General features: G+C 35.8%; 2 protein-coding genes across 6 annotated transcripts in view; both read right to left on the reverse strand.

The window, feature by feature from the left end:
• Positions 1-7,894: 7,894 nt before the first annotated feature.
• Positions 7,895-15,947, reverse strand: itfg2 (integrin alpha FG-GAP repeat containing 2). 2 transcript variants are annotated; one of them, XM_039668409.2, is made up of 12 exons: positions 15,708-15,947; positions 15,451-15,546; positions 15,331-15,372; positions 14,401-14,575; positions 14,178-14,317; positions 13,954-14,102; positions 13,770-13,864; positions 12,715-12,768; positions 11,923-12,014; positions 11,584-11,701; positions 9,335-9,508; positions 7,895-8,043 (listed from the first exon to the last, which is right to left on the reverse strand). In XM_039668409.2, exons 1-12 carry the CDS (start codon positions 15,801-15,803, stop codon positions 7,964-7,966), a joined length of 1,311 nt encoding a protein of 436 aa, XP_039524343.2. In that variant the 5' UTR covers positions 15,804-15,947; the 3' UTR covers positions 7,895-7,963. The 2 variants fall into 2 exon arrangements, with proteins under 2 accessions (XP_039524343.2, XP_088983175.1); XM_089127049.1 differs by lacking the exon at positions 7,895-8,043 and adding an exon at positions 8,215-8,973.
• A 365-nt stretch (positions 15,948-16,312) lies between these two features.
• The window catches only part of recql (RecQ helicase-like), a 79,617-nt gene continuing 78,553 nt past the window's right edge, over positions 16,313-17,376 (reverse strand). For 3 of the 4 annotated variants that reach the window (XM_039668405.2, XM_039668403.2, XM_089127042.1), the window contains exon 16: positions 16,313-17,010. In XM_039668405.2, coding sequence (XP_039524339.2) covers positions 16,417-17,010 — 594 coding nt within the window. In that variant the 3' untranslated portion in view covers positions 16,313-16,416. The remainder of the gene's footprint in view (positions 17,011-17,376) is intronic. The other variant, XM_089127043.1, reaches the window with a different exon arrangement.

The raw sequence follows: 17,376 nt of genomic DNA on the forward strand, positions 1-17,376 counted from the left end.
TGAGTTGAAACTCATTATAATATGCAAAACTGTTATCCACTCACAGCAGTAGGCGTTTACTTCCAAGTCTTCAGTGCGAGACACAGCGTTTTTCAGCTAGGCTCAAAACTAGGTAAGGGTACAAAATAGCCAACGCATTCTCATCCTTTAACGTCATATAGAACGCTATATGACAAAACGGCGCTATACTACGCACATGGCACCCGTTAACGAAAATATAACACGTGCTGTGAGGGCTAAGTTTAGGTGTGGGGTAGGGTGTGCGTGTCATATTCACGCTAAAGGATTTATAACGTCTTGGGTTCGCGTGTTATATTAACGATAAAGGGTGCCATGTGCGTAGTATAGCGCCGTTTTTGCATATAGCGTTCTATATGACGTTAAAGGATGAGAACGGGCTGAAATAGCCTATTACTTGTTCATTTTAATGTTTTTGAATGCAAAAACCAAGCGAACGTCATAAGTTGACCTCAGACAACAATATAATAAAATTTAAAAAGCCAGTTCATGACCCCTTTAAAGAACGATCATGTGACGTTTACGTACGCCAGTTGACCTGTAAATGCGAATTTGCGAATTGTTTTTTTTTTTTTTTTGAAACTGAAATTTCAATACAATTTTGGTAAATACATCACACTTTCTGCTAATTCTACATTCGGCAATCCAAACTCATGAATTACTAAAACCACATTCCATAGCAGTTTTGCGAAATATTCCTTTTTCGAGTTGCCTCATGCAAATGTAAAAACATTTTTGGGATATAAGGGAGTTTTTGCGAAATTGACGTGTTTCCATTGGGAGCATTTTAAATTCTCGATTTCAATTTGCGCAATTTGAAGGGTAATGGAAACGCAGCTAGTTTTACCTTTCAATCAGCTCGAACAAGTCTGGCCATTCCCCACCCGAGGCATCTTAACCCACATAACTGCTACTCGCTGGATGCTTTCTCTTTTTCAGACCATTCTCTGTAAAACTTCGAGATGATTGTGCATGAAAATACCAGTGGATCAGCGCTTTTTCAAATACTCAGACCAGCCCGTCTGGCACCAGCAACCATGGCACATTCAAAGTCACCTTTTGTTCCCATTTAGATGCTCATTTTGGACTTTAGCAGGTCTATACCTATATGCCTAAATGCATTGGGTTTCTGCCATGTGATTCCTAATGCACCTACCGAGTGTATACTCTATTTATTGCATACAAGCCAAGATTCTTCTGTACCGCTCCTCAAAGGAAACAAGTTTTAGTAACATGCTTATTTAGTTACCGAATGGACAACAGACAGAACACTATTAGTAAGGCTGTTATTTGAAGTGTGAACAAGAAATCCAGTGGGAGTGCATAAGATGTATGAGACTAACAGGCAGGGAATGAGCTCCCTTACAGCACAGGTGGGTTTAGGGGTCAAGCTTTGATTGACACCTCCATAGAAAAGAACAGAAATAAACAGAACCTAGTGTGAGCAATCTGCCAGCCCCTTCTCGACCCTAAATCCTTCCACCACCAAAGGCGTTGTGATATTTTGCCGAGAACACCCCATGGTGTCGGATCGGGCAAAATCCACCTCGGGTGTGCAGGTGGAAAGAGAAGCATTGATTAGAAGAAAAGACTCGCATTCACGCCAAGAGGAATAAAGAGGAAAGGGGCATCTTCCTGTCCGTAATGAACACGGCTAAGGGCAGAACACAGCGGAAGGACCACAGCAGTGTTTAATATCAAGATCTAATGAGCTTTGCACCTCTAATGGCACAAGCCAATGAGGAACCACTACAGAGGAACGCATTAAACGGAAACCCCGCTGCCAGCGGGATAAACATAGGGGCTTATTAAAACTGCCATTTGTGTTTCCATCGACAGGAGCGCCTCTGAGGGGGCTGATGAGATGATGGAATGACAGACTATCAGGACCAGCACCAGTAAAGCTAAGTGTCCATTTAAAAAAATGGCTGGAAAGGAGAATGTGAAAGCCGGCACGTGGGGAATCTTGCCGCCTTACTGTCAATCAACAGGCTGGAATCCCTCTCTGTCTCCACATGAGAATGAGCACGGGTGCACGGGAGGAAGACAGGCGCATGCATTAGTCACAGGGATTTGAAGAGGCATAATCTTTTATGATTCACTCCTTTCTCACCACAATCATAAGTGAGGGGTATTAAGAGGCCAGCGGTATTAATTAAAGGCTTCTCTATTGCACATAGGAACTGGGTGAATTGAAGATAAAGTACCTTAATCTGACCAAAATACGAATAGAGGGTTAAGGTAAGATGAGTTTAGGTAAGACAGACATTTGGGATTTTGACCATAGACAGTAAAAGAAATGGACACGGGACTCCATAGATTTCAATGGAGAAAACTGAAGCCCATTAGAAGCACTCACTTCCTGATGGCTGAGGGCATTGCGCAGGCTCAAACCAAAGGGGTAATCCATCGCCCGGAAGTTGAAGCCGGCTGGGTGCCGCCATCTTGTCACTTGAGTTAGCATTTCCATTGACTTCCATTCATTTTGGCGTCACTTTGACAGCGAATAACTTTACATCTGAGGCGTTTGAAGACTCCATTTGTCCATTATTTATTTCTAAAGAAACACGACAATGTATAAAATGCTCCATTACCTTGTAGCTTATGTTATGGCCCGTAGAAGCAGTTTTTTGTAAAGTAGGCTAACGATTGCGTCATAACCACACGACTCTCTGTCGCACAGTAGAGAGATTACCGTATGGACAGGAGGAGAAGCTCACAGGCAATCGGGGAAACGTGGAGGCAAAATGACAAAATAATTAATCAGAACACCTAGCAAAAGTTTCTCCTGCTTCTAGCTCATGGACAGCTCCTATTCAGACTCACCGCCTCTGCAAGTTTCGGAAGGGAATGATTTAGATTTCTCATGCCACAGCCACTAGAAGACAGACGGGTTGCTCACGTCACTTCTACGTCGTCAAGCTCTGTTTGAGTCGGTTTGAGTCTGCTTTGAAGTCCTAAAAAAAAAAAAAAATCTCTAAAAATGGGCTTCACTTGTCTCAATGGAGTTCCAATGAGAAGTCTTAGCTGTCTTCAGCTGTGCCAAGACAAATCTGAATTGAAATCTGAAACAAATCTGTTGATAAAATATTTTCTGTTTTTATCTATGGGCACTATGTCCACCCGATTGCCTCATAGACAGTAAAAGATTGCGCTAGAGACATTTGTTTGATGGTGAAAAATTATACTGATGTTATGTATGGCAATCCAACCTATGGCAATAAGCAATATATCTGAATTGAGAGATGCAGCAGAAGTGAAGATAATAAGTCAATCAGGGTTTTTTTTTTCCAATGAAATTTCAACACAATTTTGGTAAATACATCACACTGTCTGCTAATTCTACATTTGGCAATCCAAACTCATGAATTACTAAAACCATATTTGCATTTCTCATTACATTTTAATAATCCATAGTAAATGAGCATGTCTATGCTGATGAGTCATAAGACCAAGCAAAATTGAAATTACAAAATCATTTACATAGTATGAGTCACATTCAAGCACCACAGACAGCAAACGCTCATTGATGCAATTAACCTTGATGCCTTGATGCATTACAGACGCCATGCGCATTAACACAAACACAAGATGACACACTTGCACATACACAAGTCCACGTGTGCAAACAGGCCGAACGGCCTCTAGAGAGCCCGGCTCCAGGCTGTCAGATGCCATAGTCTTCAACTTAGCCGAGTCTGAATTTCTCCATCTAGCGTAACCGATTCTGTCGCACAGTTTTGGAGAGCAGTGAGATTTTTTCTCTCTTTTTTTCCTGGAGCTTCCCAGGTGCATTCAATATATCTTTGCTAAGAAATCTTCTCTGACACTCTTTGACCCACTCAAATGGTTTAGAAAGAAAAACAAATTGCGCGGTGTCCAAAAAATTGGAATGACGTGTATGTGGCACAATATTCTCTTTAGCCTGTGTGCTGAAATTCACACAAAAACACGTTCAAAAGAGTAGCATCTCGCACAGACTAAGGAGTTTCGATCACACTAGTTGCCTATGTTGTCACCGAGAGACTGAGGGTGTAGGCAAGCTAACATGCTAATCGTTTAATGGTGTGCTAAGTAGGTAATGTATACTGTGCGGTTAGCCAGAAAAACATAAGCTATTTAAAAATATATATTTTGCAATCTACAGTGAAGGTATATACTGTTAAATGAATGTAACAATTTAAAAAAAAACATTAATTGTCGTAATAACACAGTTCAAAAAAAACATTAATTGTCGTAATAACACAGTTCAGATGATGTACAAACACATTTTTTGGATTTCTAAAGAGGTAATGAATAATTGAGTACCCTTTAAATGCCCTTTCAGCAAGTGAAATAAACAAAATAAAAACAGCCAGTTGTCCTTTCAGACAGCTACTTAGTGTCACAAACAATGTCAACACTGTTTGTTACACTGGTTCATAAATGTAGCATGGAGCAGATGCTCATTGATTTTAATGGTGCATTCTGGGAAATTCTATGTAATTTTTCAGCGAACTAGAACGATTTTGACAAAGGAACAAGGCCTAGAAACTTCCTGGGAAGTGCACTTGATATCGAACAAGGGATTGAGACATAATAAAGATAAAGGATTCTCAGAGGAAATGACAGGTAATCTTTGCTTTAACAATGAGTAACACCTGAGGCTTTTCATCGTTAAACACAGACCCACTAAAGTCTGCTGCACAAACAAACAAACAGCTGAACCATCTTTCATATGTTGGCTGTAGAGATTCCCAAGGGAGATCTGTTCTCAGGGTCAGCTTTCTGCTGGCTTCACATCAGCTAGTTTTTTTGCGCAATGTTTTCTTACAGCTTGGCAACAAATTCAGTTCACATGGAATTAAGCAAATGCACAGCTCATTTAGATATGGGTCAGAAAGTCAAAGTGCCAGGAAGACACGTCAAAATGAAATGTTTCCTTATGACTAAAGACTATCGAAAGTACGGCACACACAACGCCACTAAATTCGGTGTGACCCTGAGGAGTTGGTTTCTCTGATGGTTACTGTGCCCATTTACGGTAAAACAGGAAGTGTGATAAGACTGAGAGAGTGCTGACCATTCAGTGTCTTTATGCTACTCTGCACTTTTAAGGGTAAATCATTTTGAGCATGGCTTTTTGGGTGGCTGAGGGATCAAGCTAAATTCCAGTCAGTGAACTGCTGTCACATTGCTCCAAATTTAGTAATAACAGATGATGATAGATGATACACACAATAATTTCTTCCTAACTAATAACATTTTAAACAAAGAACTTAATAGTACTTTTGAAAAATATTTTTTATTTTACACAGCATGGGTCACCGCATGGGGGCTGCCATTTTGAAACACCAGTGTTATTGTTAAACAAGGGGCTGTTTACATGACACCGTTTTCAACTAAAAACAGAAGACTTTTTATGCGTTTTAGCCGTTCAAAGCACTAGCCGTTAGCATTTTGTGTTCCTGAAAAAGTGTTTCAAAGTGAAAGTTTTTAAAGGTCTCCATGTAAACAACAAAAACACAAATCTGTGAAAACAAAATTGATGTCATGCACATGCATATTTAGTGTTCAATCTATAGTTTCATCGCCATCTAATAGTCAGGCAGCAGTATACAACGTTTTTAGTTGTTTCCGTGCATCCGTGTGAATCGTTTTGACAAAAACGATATATTTTAAAAAAAATATATAAAATTGACAAAAGCATGTTACGATATTAAATGTAAAAAAGCTAATTCAAAGTAGGCTATTAATAAATTATATAACAGTATATAAATATTACTAAAATAACACTGCACAAGACCATGTTTGGGGAAACGGTTTGCTTTTTTTTGGAACCCTTTTCACTCTCAGAGAAAAAGTATATTAATATTAAAATATTGTGTTTTTTATTTGTACTTTATTACTTTTTATTAATAACTTGATAATTATAAGATTATAATTTATTTATTTTTTAGCTTTGAGAGAATCATGTTTCTGTACATAACTTTTAACGGAGAAATCCTAAAAGCCCGTTCGGACTTGGAAAAAGCCAGAAAAACACATTTAGTTGATCATTTACCGACTTTAATAACCTGTTTCGTTCACCTTCACAAGATTCACATTTGCTGAACGCCAGCATGTGAACTCTTGAGAGGGTAAAGAGATGTTTGTGTTCATAAATTGTGTCTGGAGAACAACTATGTTCTGCGCTAAGCGGCAGTGCAGAGCTCAGAAACGCCTCAAGGGCAGAAACACACAAACACACAGGGGACTGACAGTGTTTCAGAACAACTGAATTTGCAGACACGGACACACTTCAATGTGTCCTCCCTCCTCAGCAGCAAAAACCCCCATAATTCATGATGACACCTGAGCCAAACATTGCTCTCGCTCTGAAGTACACACACACACAAACCTTGAAATCAATGTGTCCTCCTCCTGCACTCCCGAAAGCAAAGTATCCCCATAACCCATCGATAATGCATGAAGCTCCACAGGCTCAAAGCAGGTGGTCGGACACGGAATCCTCCCCCTGGGCTTCTCCTACATCTCAGACACAAGGTGTGCTTCTCAGTACTCAAATGGACGTTTCCTCGCTCCTCCGTCCTCCAGCCTGTGACCTGGAAACCGATCGTACTCTGCCATTTCAAACCTCTAATTGCACTGCGAGGAGGAGAGGCGCGAGGAAGCTTCCTGAGGAGTCATGAGCGAGGACACACAGGTGTATCCTTCCCTCGCATCCTAAAGGTATGGAGCTGAGCACAGAAAGGAAACGAGGATGCACAAATAAGAAATGAGAAACCCCATTTCCTTGAGGCCTTTTGCTCTATTCCTCTTCACCTCGAGTTCAACACGGCTCAGTAATAATCATACCTCTCCAACTAAAGCTATTCCCGTTTACAAAGTATTTTTTGCAATCTGTAATATTTTATACTTAACATGCTTGTTGTGTTAAAGTAATTCACCAGACTTTCTGAAACAAGCTCAGACATTTAAACTTTAATAATTATTTACAAAATGTAACTGGGTGGAATCTAAAAATAAGCCATTACATAGTGAGGGATTGAGAATTAGCTTACACAATTGTGTCAAAGTTCAAAAGTAGTATGTTTTAAGCATCGTTATCACATAAAAATGATTTGTTATTTTCTAGAATATTTTAAAGTGAAACAAACCAACTAACTAATACCACAAAATATAAATGCTTGTGCCGTTGTTTTCTTATCAGAATGATGCCACTTCCTGTAGGATGATGTCACTAAAGAACAGGACTTTGATAGTATGGAATATTACAAGAATAACAAGTGATGTTGAATCAGTAGTTGAATATACTTATTATATAGCAAGAATGTATTTTTTAGTATAGTACTGTATAATAATAATAATATATAAAAAGTTTATTAAAAATAATGAATTGAGCTACATTTATAACAAGAAGGGATTTTTAATAGGGCTGTCAAACGACTAATCGCATCAAAATAAAAGTTTGTGTTTACATAATATATGTGGGTGCACTGTGTATAATTATATATATATACACACACACACACACACACACACACACACGCTTGCATATATTTAAGAAATATTTTCATGTATATACTGTATATAGATTTATATATAATTTATATTATATATAAATAGAAATATTTTATATACAAATAATATTTTTTTCTTAAAATATACATGAATGTGTGTGTATTTATATAGATAAAATAATTATACACAGTGCACCCACATATATTATGCAACCACAAACTTTTATTTTGGATGCAATTAATCACGATTAATAATTTGACAGCCCTAATTATTAATATTTTCAATAGAATCTCATGATCAAACAATGGATCCAAATGATCAGAAAGGAAACTGACGAATGAATGAAAGCAAATGACAGGCATAGACACAGAGCAAACATCCAGATGTAGTTTTATTAAAAGTCTATTTACAGAAATGAAGATCTGTGTTTGAGAGTCGTGATTCAATCAGTGCCATCTCTCGGTATGTTCTTGTAGAGCACGTCTCCAATGAGTTTCCGAACCGCTACAGTGTCACTGATATCTGTAAGGTGCACAAACAAACACAACCATATTGTTTTTATTCTTTTATATGGGGATAATTCTCTGCTTTCCTGCAGAATGTAAAACACTGAAGCAGTGCAAAAAACAAAAGCTTATTTCAAGTATGTGTGTGTGTTCTGCACAGAAATGGGCCAAATGCATCGCATGAATGAATTACAAATTCAAAAATGGGTATGAAAGGACCCTTTGCTGCTGTCAGAATCCACTTCAGACTCATGTAAGATATTTTGGAAACTAAGAGTGGAAAGAAATGAATTGTGGGAGTTTAGGGGGCATCAGAGCTGCAAAAAGCCTTGCTTATTAATTCATGCCTCTAATGCTTTTTAAAAAAAATTCTTTTGAATATATTTGCATAAAATAGTCATTTTATATAAAGCCAAATTCAACTACAACAAACCATCCAATCCACTAATTGAAATTTGATCAACCCTCTTTGGGAATTAAAAAGGTGTCGGTCATTAACCTAAATTTAAAAGCTGCTTCTAACAAGAAAAAATACATTTGTTAAATATTCAGTGACAAGACATCTGTTTTAAAAGCCTCATTTGGTATAAACCTCCACTTATATCCTACAAACACCACTAATAGTCTACCAACTATAGCTCTCCATCTTTCGTGATTCCTCTCACCTGCAGGAGTTCATGGCGGCTGTGTCCCGTGGCACGGTTAGCTAATCACGCTTTGAAAATCACGTTGTGGGAGCACATCAGACTCAGAGGATGAATAATTAACAGTGGCCCCAGGAAGTCAAGCTGGCTTTTCATTAACAACTGTGCATGAGGCAGGAGTCTGAGTGAGCAGAGTGACCTGACCCCCCTTTGGCCCAGTCAACTGCTTTTGAATACGAAGGCAAATTATGCCGCGTCCCAAGAAATTGAAATGACGGGGCGCAAGAACGAGTCTCTTCAGCCTGTGTGGTGGAATTTGCATGTAAACACTTTCAGAAGAACAGTTATTTTTTCACCAGTCCAAACTGAAAAAATTTATTTTACAACATAAAATTCTAGATTGGAGTTTAAAGCAATTAAAAAACTTAATTTTTCTTATAATCAGCTAAAACATCTCAAAGTTTCAACAATAAAACGCATGCTTTTCATAAATACATTTTGGCATATTCTGTCTTGATGAGTGCTTATAAGCTCAGTTAGAAATGCATTCAGAAACTTGATCTTGCCTATACATCCTATATTTTCCCCGGCTCCTCCAGATGGTTACTGTGGGCAATGTTGAGCTCTACAAACAATCACACACACACACAGACGTCCACTCACCCACTCCCAGTCTGTGAAGCAGGTCTGGATACTCGGGTCTCTCTTCCAGCACACTCAGCAGGTTGGTGGGCTCCATCCTCTCCAGCTCCACTCTCCAGTAGACATAGATCTTATGGTTAAAGCTCACATAGACCAGGCAGGGGCTGTTCCTCCCATCCTTACATGCATACTGACCTAATGGAGGAAATAGGAACATGACAAAGAGGACACATTATAGACTATATTACTGACATTTAATAAAAAAATAAAATTATAACAGTGTAAATTACATTATATAATAAATAATAATGTATTTATTTATTTAAAAATATAATTAATCTACCTATTAAAATATATTATAGTAACTAATTTATATCATTAAATCGTTAAATAACCAATTACCAACCAGTTAACATGATTAAGACAATAATGGCAACTATTGTTTCAATATTTTTGATTTTATATATTATTTTATTAAATGGAAAGCTGCCGAACTAGATTGTGATTGGTCAATACAGCATTTTAGCCCTGTTTAAAAACATTCTATGGTAACAGTTATGATGTCAAACATCTGCTCATGAAGTTACTGTACAGCACCCATAGAGACCAACTAGTAACATTATTAGTTTACATTTTAGGGACTAGATCTTCTAGTAGAATTGTAGCTCAAAATTAAATAAAATAATTAATTAAATAAGCAAAAAAAAAAAAAATATATATATATATATATATAATATTTACATATATTAATATTGTATATTTAAAATAATAAAAAATAAAAATATATTATAAGAAATAAGTATCCCAGTAACTTGTTGCCTAGATTTAATGTAAAGAAGAAATGTTAAGGTTACACCAATCCTTCCCAGAAATCACGGAGACATATAATATAACATAAACCATGACATTGATTGTTTAGTAGTCTAGTTAATTTAAAGGTATTTGAGTTAACGCCAGATACTATTAAATTGGACACAAACCATGGTATAATGTATGCAAAGGCTCTGTTTACTATAAATGCTACTATAAAAACATCGATCAACCCTTTTCAAGCTGATAAGCGGGAAAGAATGCTTATTAAATCAAATTACACCTTTGCATTTTTGTTTACACATTCAAGTGGAAATGAGTGATCAGGACTTCACTGGTGCTGTATAGACAAGACCACATAATGTTTCACACGGCGTCTGGTCTCTTTAGCATTAGAATACGTTTTTCTCCAGAGAGACCTTGCGTGTAAGAGCAGCCCTTCTCCTCGACATTCCCGTCATTGAGCAGACTCACAGAGTCTGAGGCTGAATTTTAATGAGTGCACGGCTCCCTCCACATTTGCTCTCTGCATTTTCACCAGATGGAAATGAAGACACAGGTGTATGAGCTGATAAACATTACACGGACTGTGTGAGGCTTTGTTGTACATGAGTCAGCGGTCTTTCAATGTCAACATGAATGCAAGACGTTTTTGTGTGCATCTATCAATGTAATCCTCTTAATGCAACGGTTTCAATACTTCAGCAATGTGCACTGCGATGAAAGAAAGAGAGAAAAAAGGGGATAGAAAGATGCAAGCAGAAATGAAAGAGACCAGTATAGAAATGAGACTATTTTCCACCTTGTAGATCAGTTTTCTAGCATAAATTAATATTAAAAGTAAAATAGTATAATCTTTATTAGACAGATGGATGGATGGATGGATAGATACAGACTGATTTCTAAATATAAAAAATTGTTGATCATGATTTCAAAATAAAAGTTTAAACCTTTGCTCTGAATTTTCATATTTTGATGTCCATGTGTTTAGAAATTACAGTGGCTGTAGCATCTTAAGGAAGTGGCCAAATATTAAAGATTGAGTGGACATTTGAATGCAGACCTGGTTTCACAGACAAGGCTTATTAAGCCAGGATTAGACCTTTGTTAAATTAGGACATAAACGTGCCTTAGAAAAACATTACTGGTGTGCATCTTGAGACAAAACAATGGCACTGACATATTTTAAGATAGTTAGTAAGTTGCTTTCAGTTAGAACATCTCAAACATGCATTTTAGTCTGAGACTAGACTTAAACCTTGTCTGTGGATCCAGGGGTAAATGTTGTTTGGCCAATATTAAAACAACTTGTTTTTTAATTACCGGTACAGTAATGAGAATTTGGGGAAAATATGCTAAATAATTTCACAATAGATTTTTTTTTGGTGAATCTGTTCCAAAGATGTTTTTGACAAAAAATAATAAGATTCACCCTGATAGAGACTATAAGAGAAGCTCACCAGCACAGAATGCATTCACATTCTCATCAAACTGGAATCGGACCACCATACGCGTATGATCGATGATGTAAGTCTGGCCGTCCCAGGCACAGGCCACCACTTCCTCTCTCCCATCACCCTTAACACATGTACAAAAACATACCAAACTCTCATACACATCAGGTAGAGCACTTTCATTTTTTGTTGCATTTTCTTGTAGTCAAACATTTATGAAACATGAACAAAGAAAAGTTCTAGTATAATTTCTTTGCAGATGGTTTGATATTTTATATGTGGTTCAATTATATATACTGTGTATGCACTTAAATGGTTTTTGGGGCCACATACACACAGACTTACAGTGACATCCAGCTTCTGGAGGGCAAAAAGCTGGTGGTCCACCTGCACAGACCACAAGAGCTTCTCAGAGCTGTCCATGAGCTTCAAAGTTCCTGAAAGACCAATTCAATGAAAAACAACCACAAAATCTAATGAAAAACAACAACAGCTATAACATCAATCCACTGCTGTTTTTGATATATAGATAGATAGATAGATAGATAGATAGATAGATAGATAGATAGATAGATAGATAGATAGATAGATAGATAGATAGATAGATAGATAGATAGATAGATAGATAGATAGATAGATAGATACTGCTGTCCAAACAATTATATATATATATATATATGAAGAGTTCAGATGCAAAAGCCTCTAAATGCCATTTGAAATTTTCTTCTTTAATGATGATTTTTATCAAACTTGTATATTTAAGTTCAGTAATTTCACTTAAATAACAATTAATAGGTAATTATCATTGCCATTTAAGTGAAATCACTGAACTTAAATATACAAGCTTGATAAAAATCATCATTAAAGAAGAAAATTTCAAATGGCACTTAGAGGCTTTTGCATCTGAACTCTTCATATATATATATATATATATATATATATATATATATATATATAAAACAGGTTTGAATTTGTACTGTGTAACTGAGTGGCCATGAAGAATGACGAAGAGTAAAAAGCCAATCTTTATACACACCTGAGCCCAGAGTGTCCAAAGAACAGAGTGAACAGAGAAAACACATGTGCTGGACTATATCAAATAACCTCTGACAGATAATGGACTAATCAGACACTCACCGTCTAGGGTGCAAAGAGCAAACAGGCCACCTTTAGACGAATCATCCTTAGAACCTGCAGAAAACAGAAATAGGTTATGTCAATAGATTTGTTTGTTTGTTTGTTTGTTAAATTCTGAGAATGATTTGTGATTAGTGATGGACTAATATTACAACTCTTATACATAATGATGCTATAAATACATTTTTTAATAAAAAAATATAATACAAATTAATATAAATATACTAATACATATTTTTTAAAATAAACATATTATTATATAAATACATTTACATATATATACTATATTTACAATTCTTTTTTTAAATGTTTATTAAAATAATACATTAATTAATAGTAAAATGGTATTTTTTTATTTTTTTTAATAAAATATTTAGATTTTAAATAATATATATATTTATATTAATTTTTTTATGTATATATCTTGATTATTATTTTGTTATTAATTACAAAAACTTTTTAATATAAAAATATTCTATACACATTTTTTTGTTTTTTAACATGTTATTATTTAAAATAAACATAATTATAAAAAGTAACCTAAATATGATATGTACACTTTATTATTTTAATTAAAATAACATGTATTTATTAAAAATACTTTTATTTATAATTTATTTTAAATTTCATTATTAAAATTTATAAATAAAATTCTTTATTATATTGTGTAAATAAACAAACAAACAAACAAAAAAATACTACAAGCTATCAATTATTTTAAATTCTACAAGTGAATTTAGAAATCATCATAACATTGTAATAGATGGTAAAAAATAATAATAATTTAAGTAAGTGTTAGATAGAAAAGTAAAAATGTAAAAATGAGCATGTAACCATACATCAAATATCAACCAATACCATTAAACTGATATTTTTTTTATTTTATTTTTTGTGGTTGTGGTGGTGGTGAGCCAGTGAAAATCTTGGGAGAGCAAGTAAAAATCACAACTACTAGTGAGTCAAACTATACTCGGCCAGCTGCAAATTTTGTAAGGATATGTGTGCTGCATCCCCAATATTCAATCTAAATGTGTGTGAGCATGCTCTCTCAGTACCTCTGCAAATGCTACCGATCAAATGAGTGGACACGTTCTTGTTATGGATGCGTCCGGAGGTAAGATGAAGGACAACGTCTCTGGAAGAACCCTCCCTGGGTACACACAACACACCCTGAATTACTCCCAAATCCAGTCCTGGATATGGTTTGCATTATTTAGTACCTCACTGAGATTCTCTCACTTGCTAGGAGATGCCGTGTTTTCTTCCCCAGGTCCTGCGGCGCCCTCTTGTGTCCAAGAGCACGTCAGAATAGCATAGCCACAGCCAGGCTGAGACACCATGAGCTCAGGGAGACCTTCTGGACTTGGGTTTACTGAGAGACTGTCAACCTGGTGAAAGCAGAAAGGCTGTAATAGTAGTTTGACTTCATGTTGGCCTGACGTTTGGTGCATCTAGTTCAGTACCTGACCCTCCAGAAGCCATTTCTTCAGTAAGACCAGCTGACCAGAGCTCACATCTGAAGCATCAGAGGGTTCCTCCCACCTGAAGGCCCGCACCACCCGGTCCGTGTAGCAAACGACAAGCTCACAGCGCCCGTCTCCATCTTACATGCCACAAACACTTCAATATTCTCATGACTTAAAAAGGTTTAGAAACATTTGAGCACGTCATATGCAAACTCCTCACCGATATCACTGATGAGCATGGCTTTGGTATTGGCGGGGATGTGCTGGGTGTAACTGGGCTTCTGTTCATCACCAATCGAGCCGTCCTGCTGACTTGAGGAGTCTGACTTGGCTGCAGAAGCACTGATATCAAACAGGTGAAACCAGCCTTCCGCACCCACTGCCACAACAAAGTTCTGACAGAGAAAAAAAGAAAGTAATTTAACAAAAGCAATGAAAAACTTAAATACATAAGATTTGTGATTATTATAATTAATAAAATGAAAGAAAACTAACAAAAAGTACTATGGAACAACAATGTTGTTGTTGTTGTTTTTTTAAATAAAAATAAATAAATAATATGTAGACAGTATAATTAATTGATAAATATGAATTGCTATTAATAACATAACAAATTATGAATTTACTTGCATAAAAAGTTATAAGGTTTTACCAAAAATCCATACATAGATTACATTTAAAAATAAAAATTATAATTAATAAGTATAATATTAAATAATAATGTATTTACTATGAATAACACACACAAAATAATTATTTAATATGTTTTCTATAAATCTAATTATAATTAATAAACATTTAATTTGATTAAAATAATGTATTTACTATAAATATAATACATACACAATCAATATATTATCTATAAATTATAATGAATAATTTTACATTAAAAATGCAATATTTTGTGTGTATATATATATATATATATATATATATATATATATATATATATATATATAATGATTTTGGTCCCATCAAAAACGTCATATACCACGGTTTACCATGATGACATCCTTGTAATTATCTTGGATTACTATTTAAATGCCATGGTACATGAATAAAGTAATCATTGATCAATAGGTCATCTGATACCATCACAGGCACCTTTTTTTGTGTTTTTTGCAAGGAAGGAAGAGAATTATAATCTTACCCTTCCTTTGTTGCAAACATCTCCCACTCCAACACATGTTAACTGTGAATAAAAACAGCTTGATTAATACAAATACATTCACCACGGCATTAGTCACTATTATTCATTGATGCTCCTCACCATGCCAACACATGTTCGCGTGATCCACGGCTTACAGTCATCATTTTTATAGATGTACAGCTTCCCACTAGTGTCACCCACCACCAGCTCATTCAGCTGCAGAAAAACATCTGGTTTACTTTATGTACAGAAAACTTAGCTACTGAAACATATAGCTACTAGTGAATATGACAGCGATATGACGTTAAACACTAGTCATATGACCTGGTGGATATAATACACCGAGTCATAAACTAAAAGACACTTTTGTAACTTACAGAGTCATTATCTGCATCGCCAAGACAGATGGCGTGAGGAAAGAGTGTTCCTGTGAAGTCTAAACTCACGCGCTGCACGTAACTCACCGAGCGCATGACCTTTCAACTATACACACTGCAGGCTAACGATTAAAATGTATTAAACAGCAATAAAAACACTCATTTTCAGATACACCTTGCATTCAGTACAAACAAATGCACATGATCTGTTTGGGTTTCGTTATTTCAAAATAAAGGTCCGTGGTAACTTAACTGTAATAAGAGCCCCCCGATACACTAAAAGACATTATATTTATTCAGCAATTATGCATTAAATGTATAAAAAAATAATAGTTTATTTAATAATGTTACCAAAAAAATGTTTGTTTTTTTCCCAAATAAATGCTATTCTTCTGAAGGGCAAACCCTGAAAACAATGTATCAGGGTTTCCATAAAAACAAAACAAAATCATTTCCTCTAAAATGTTTTATGAAATCGCCAACCAATCTTGGTCGTTTGAAAGATAAGCCTAAAATCATTATTTATATATTTTTGGAGTTTTGAACCACTACAGCAGTTCTAATTATTTATTTACTTATTTTTGAGGAGAAAAACAGGCAGTCAGAACCCTCCAAATGTGTTTATTTAACAAAAAGATTATTTACATATTCAAACTATTGAACAATTAAGGTCAAGTTTGCAGAACAGAAATTAGAAAGTAAACATAATTCACTGTATGAGCTTTCTCCTCATACTAACACGAGTCCATAAATTCCTGGCACCTCTGGATATGGTCGTCCTCGAAGGGAAACGGAGGCTTTTGAAGGGTTCACTCATACAAGTCAGCATCCCAGGCTGGGAGCTTTCCAAATGCTCTTGGGAAATGTAGTCGATTCTTCTTAACTGTTTGTTATAATAACTGTGCAGATGGTGTAGTTCCTCCACGGCAGCTGAAGAGATGATAGATAGCTCAGAAGGAGTGCTAACCAGATTGGCTCTAGCTTGGTTGGCATTAGCAGCACTGTTGATTGGCAGTGGTTTTTGCCTCTTTTTCGGCTGTACGGGGTCGTTTTTAAGACCCTTTTCTTTTTCACTTGCACAATTCTGTGCTTGTACAAGATTGACCTCAACATCAACCTCAAATACGGAGGCTGGCTTTACATACTCGCTTGCTTCTGAAACAAGACTTTCAATGTGGTTTTGAGCGAGTCTCTTCTCTATGTTTTGGTGATTCTTAAAGATTTTAGTTTTGCTTTGTCCCTCAATGGCCATATTGGACACATCGACCTCTGCTTCCTCTTGTGTATCAACTGCTTGATCATCCTGAGGAAAGAGAAGAAATTAGAGTTATCAAAATTTGTAGGTCTGTCTTTAAGATGAATGCAAAGCTATAGTAAGGTTATTGGTTATGGTTAGCTTAAATTCTAATGAAGACTTTTCTCTACAAAACTCCATGCACATCAAAACACCACATGCGGACACATTAAATGGAAGATTTTAAGAATATGTCATAGCAAAGAAATAATAAATGAGGTTTGATTTAAACATAAACATCATGACAGGTGACACTTGTAAAATATGAGCACAAGCGGGAAGAAAAAAAAAAGATAGTGGTAGATGTTTCCCTCATTAAATGCTTACATGTTTCTTAAGCAATGTCTACATGCTTTTGAGAATAAGGAGTAAGTG

This window comes from Pimephales promelas, chromosome 24 (genome assembly GCF_988280905.1).
Source record: "Pimephales promelas chromosome 24, fPimPro1.hap1.1, whole genome shotgun sequence".
In the NCBI taxonomy this organism is placed as follows: Eukaryota; Metazoa; Chordata; class Actinopteri; order Cypriniformes; family Leuciscidae; genus Pimephales; species Pimephales promelas.

What these genes read in the sequence shown, in the direction of transcription:
- itfg2 (XM_039668409.2), bottom strand. Translation starts at nt 15,803, where the DNA reads ATGCGCTCGGTGAGTTACGTGCAGCGCGTGAGTTTAGACTTCACAGGA. An exon ending in AATGGCTTCTGGAGGGTCAG is followed by an intron (nt 14,103 to 14,177) that starts GTACTGAACTAG and finishes TGCTTTCACCAG; the next exon opens with GTTGACAGTCTCTCAGTAAA. An exon ending in TCCAGAAGCTGGATGTCACT is followed by an intron (nt 11,702 to 11,922) that starts GTAAGTCTGTGT and finishes ACATGTGTTAAG; the next exon opens with GGTGATGGGAGAGAGGAAGT.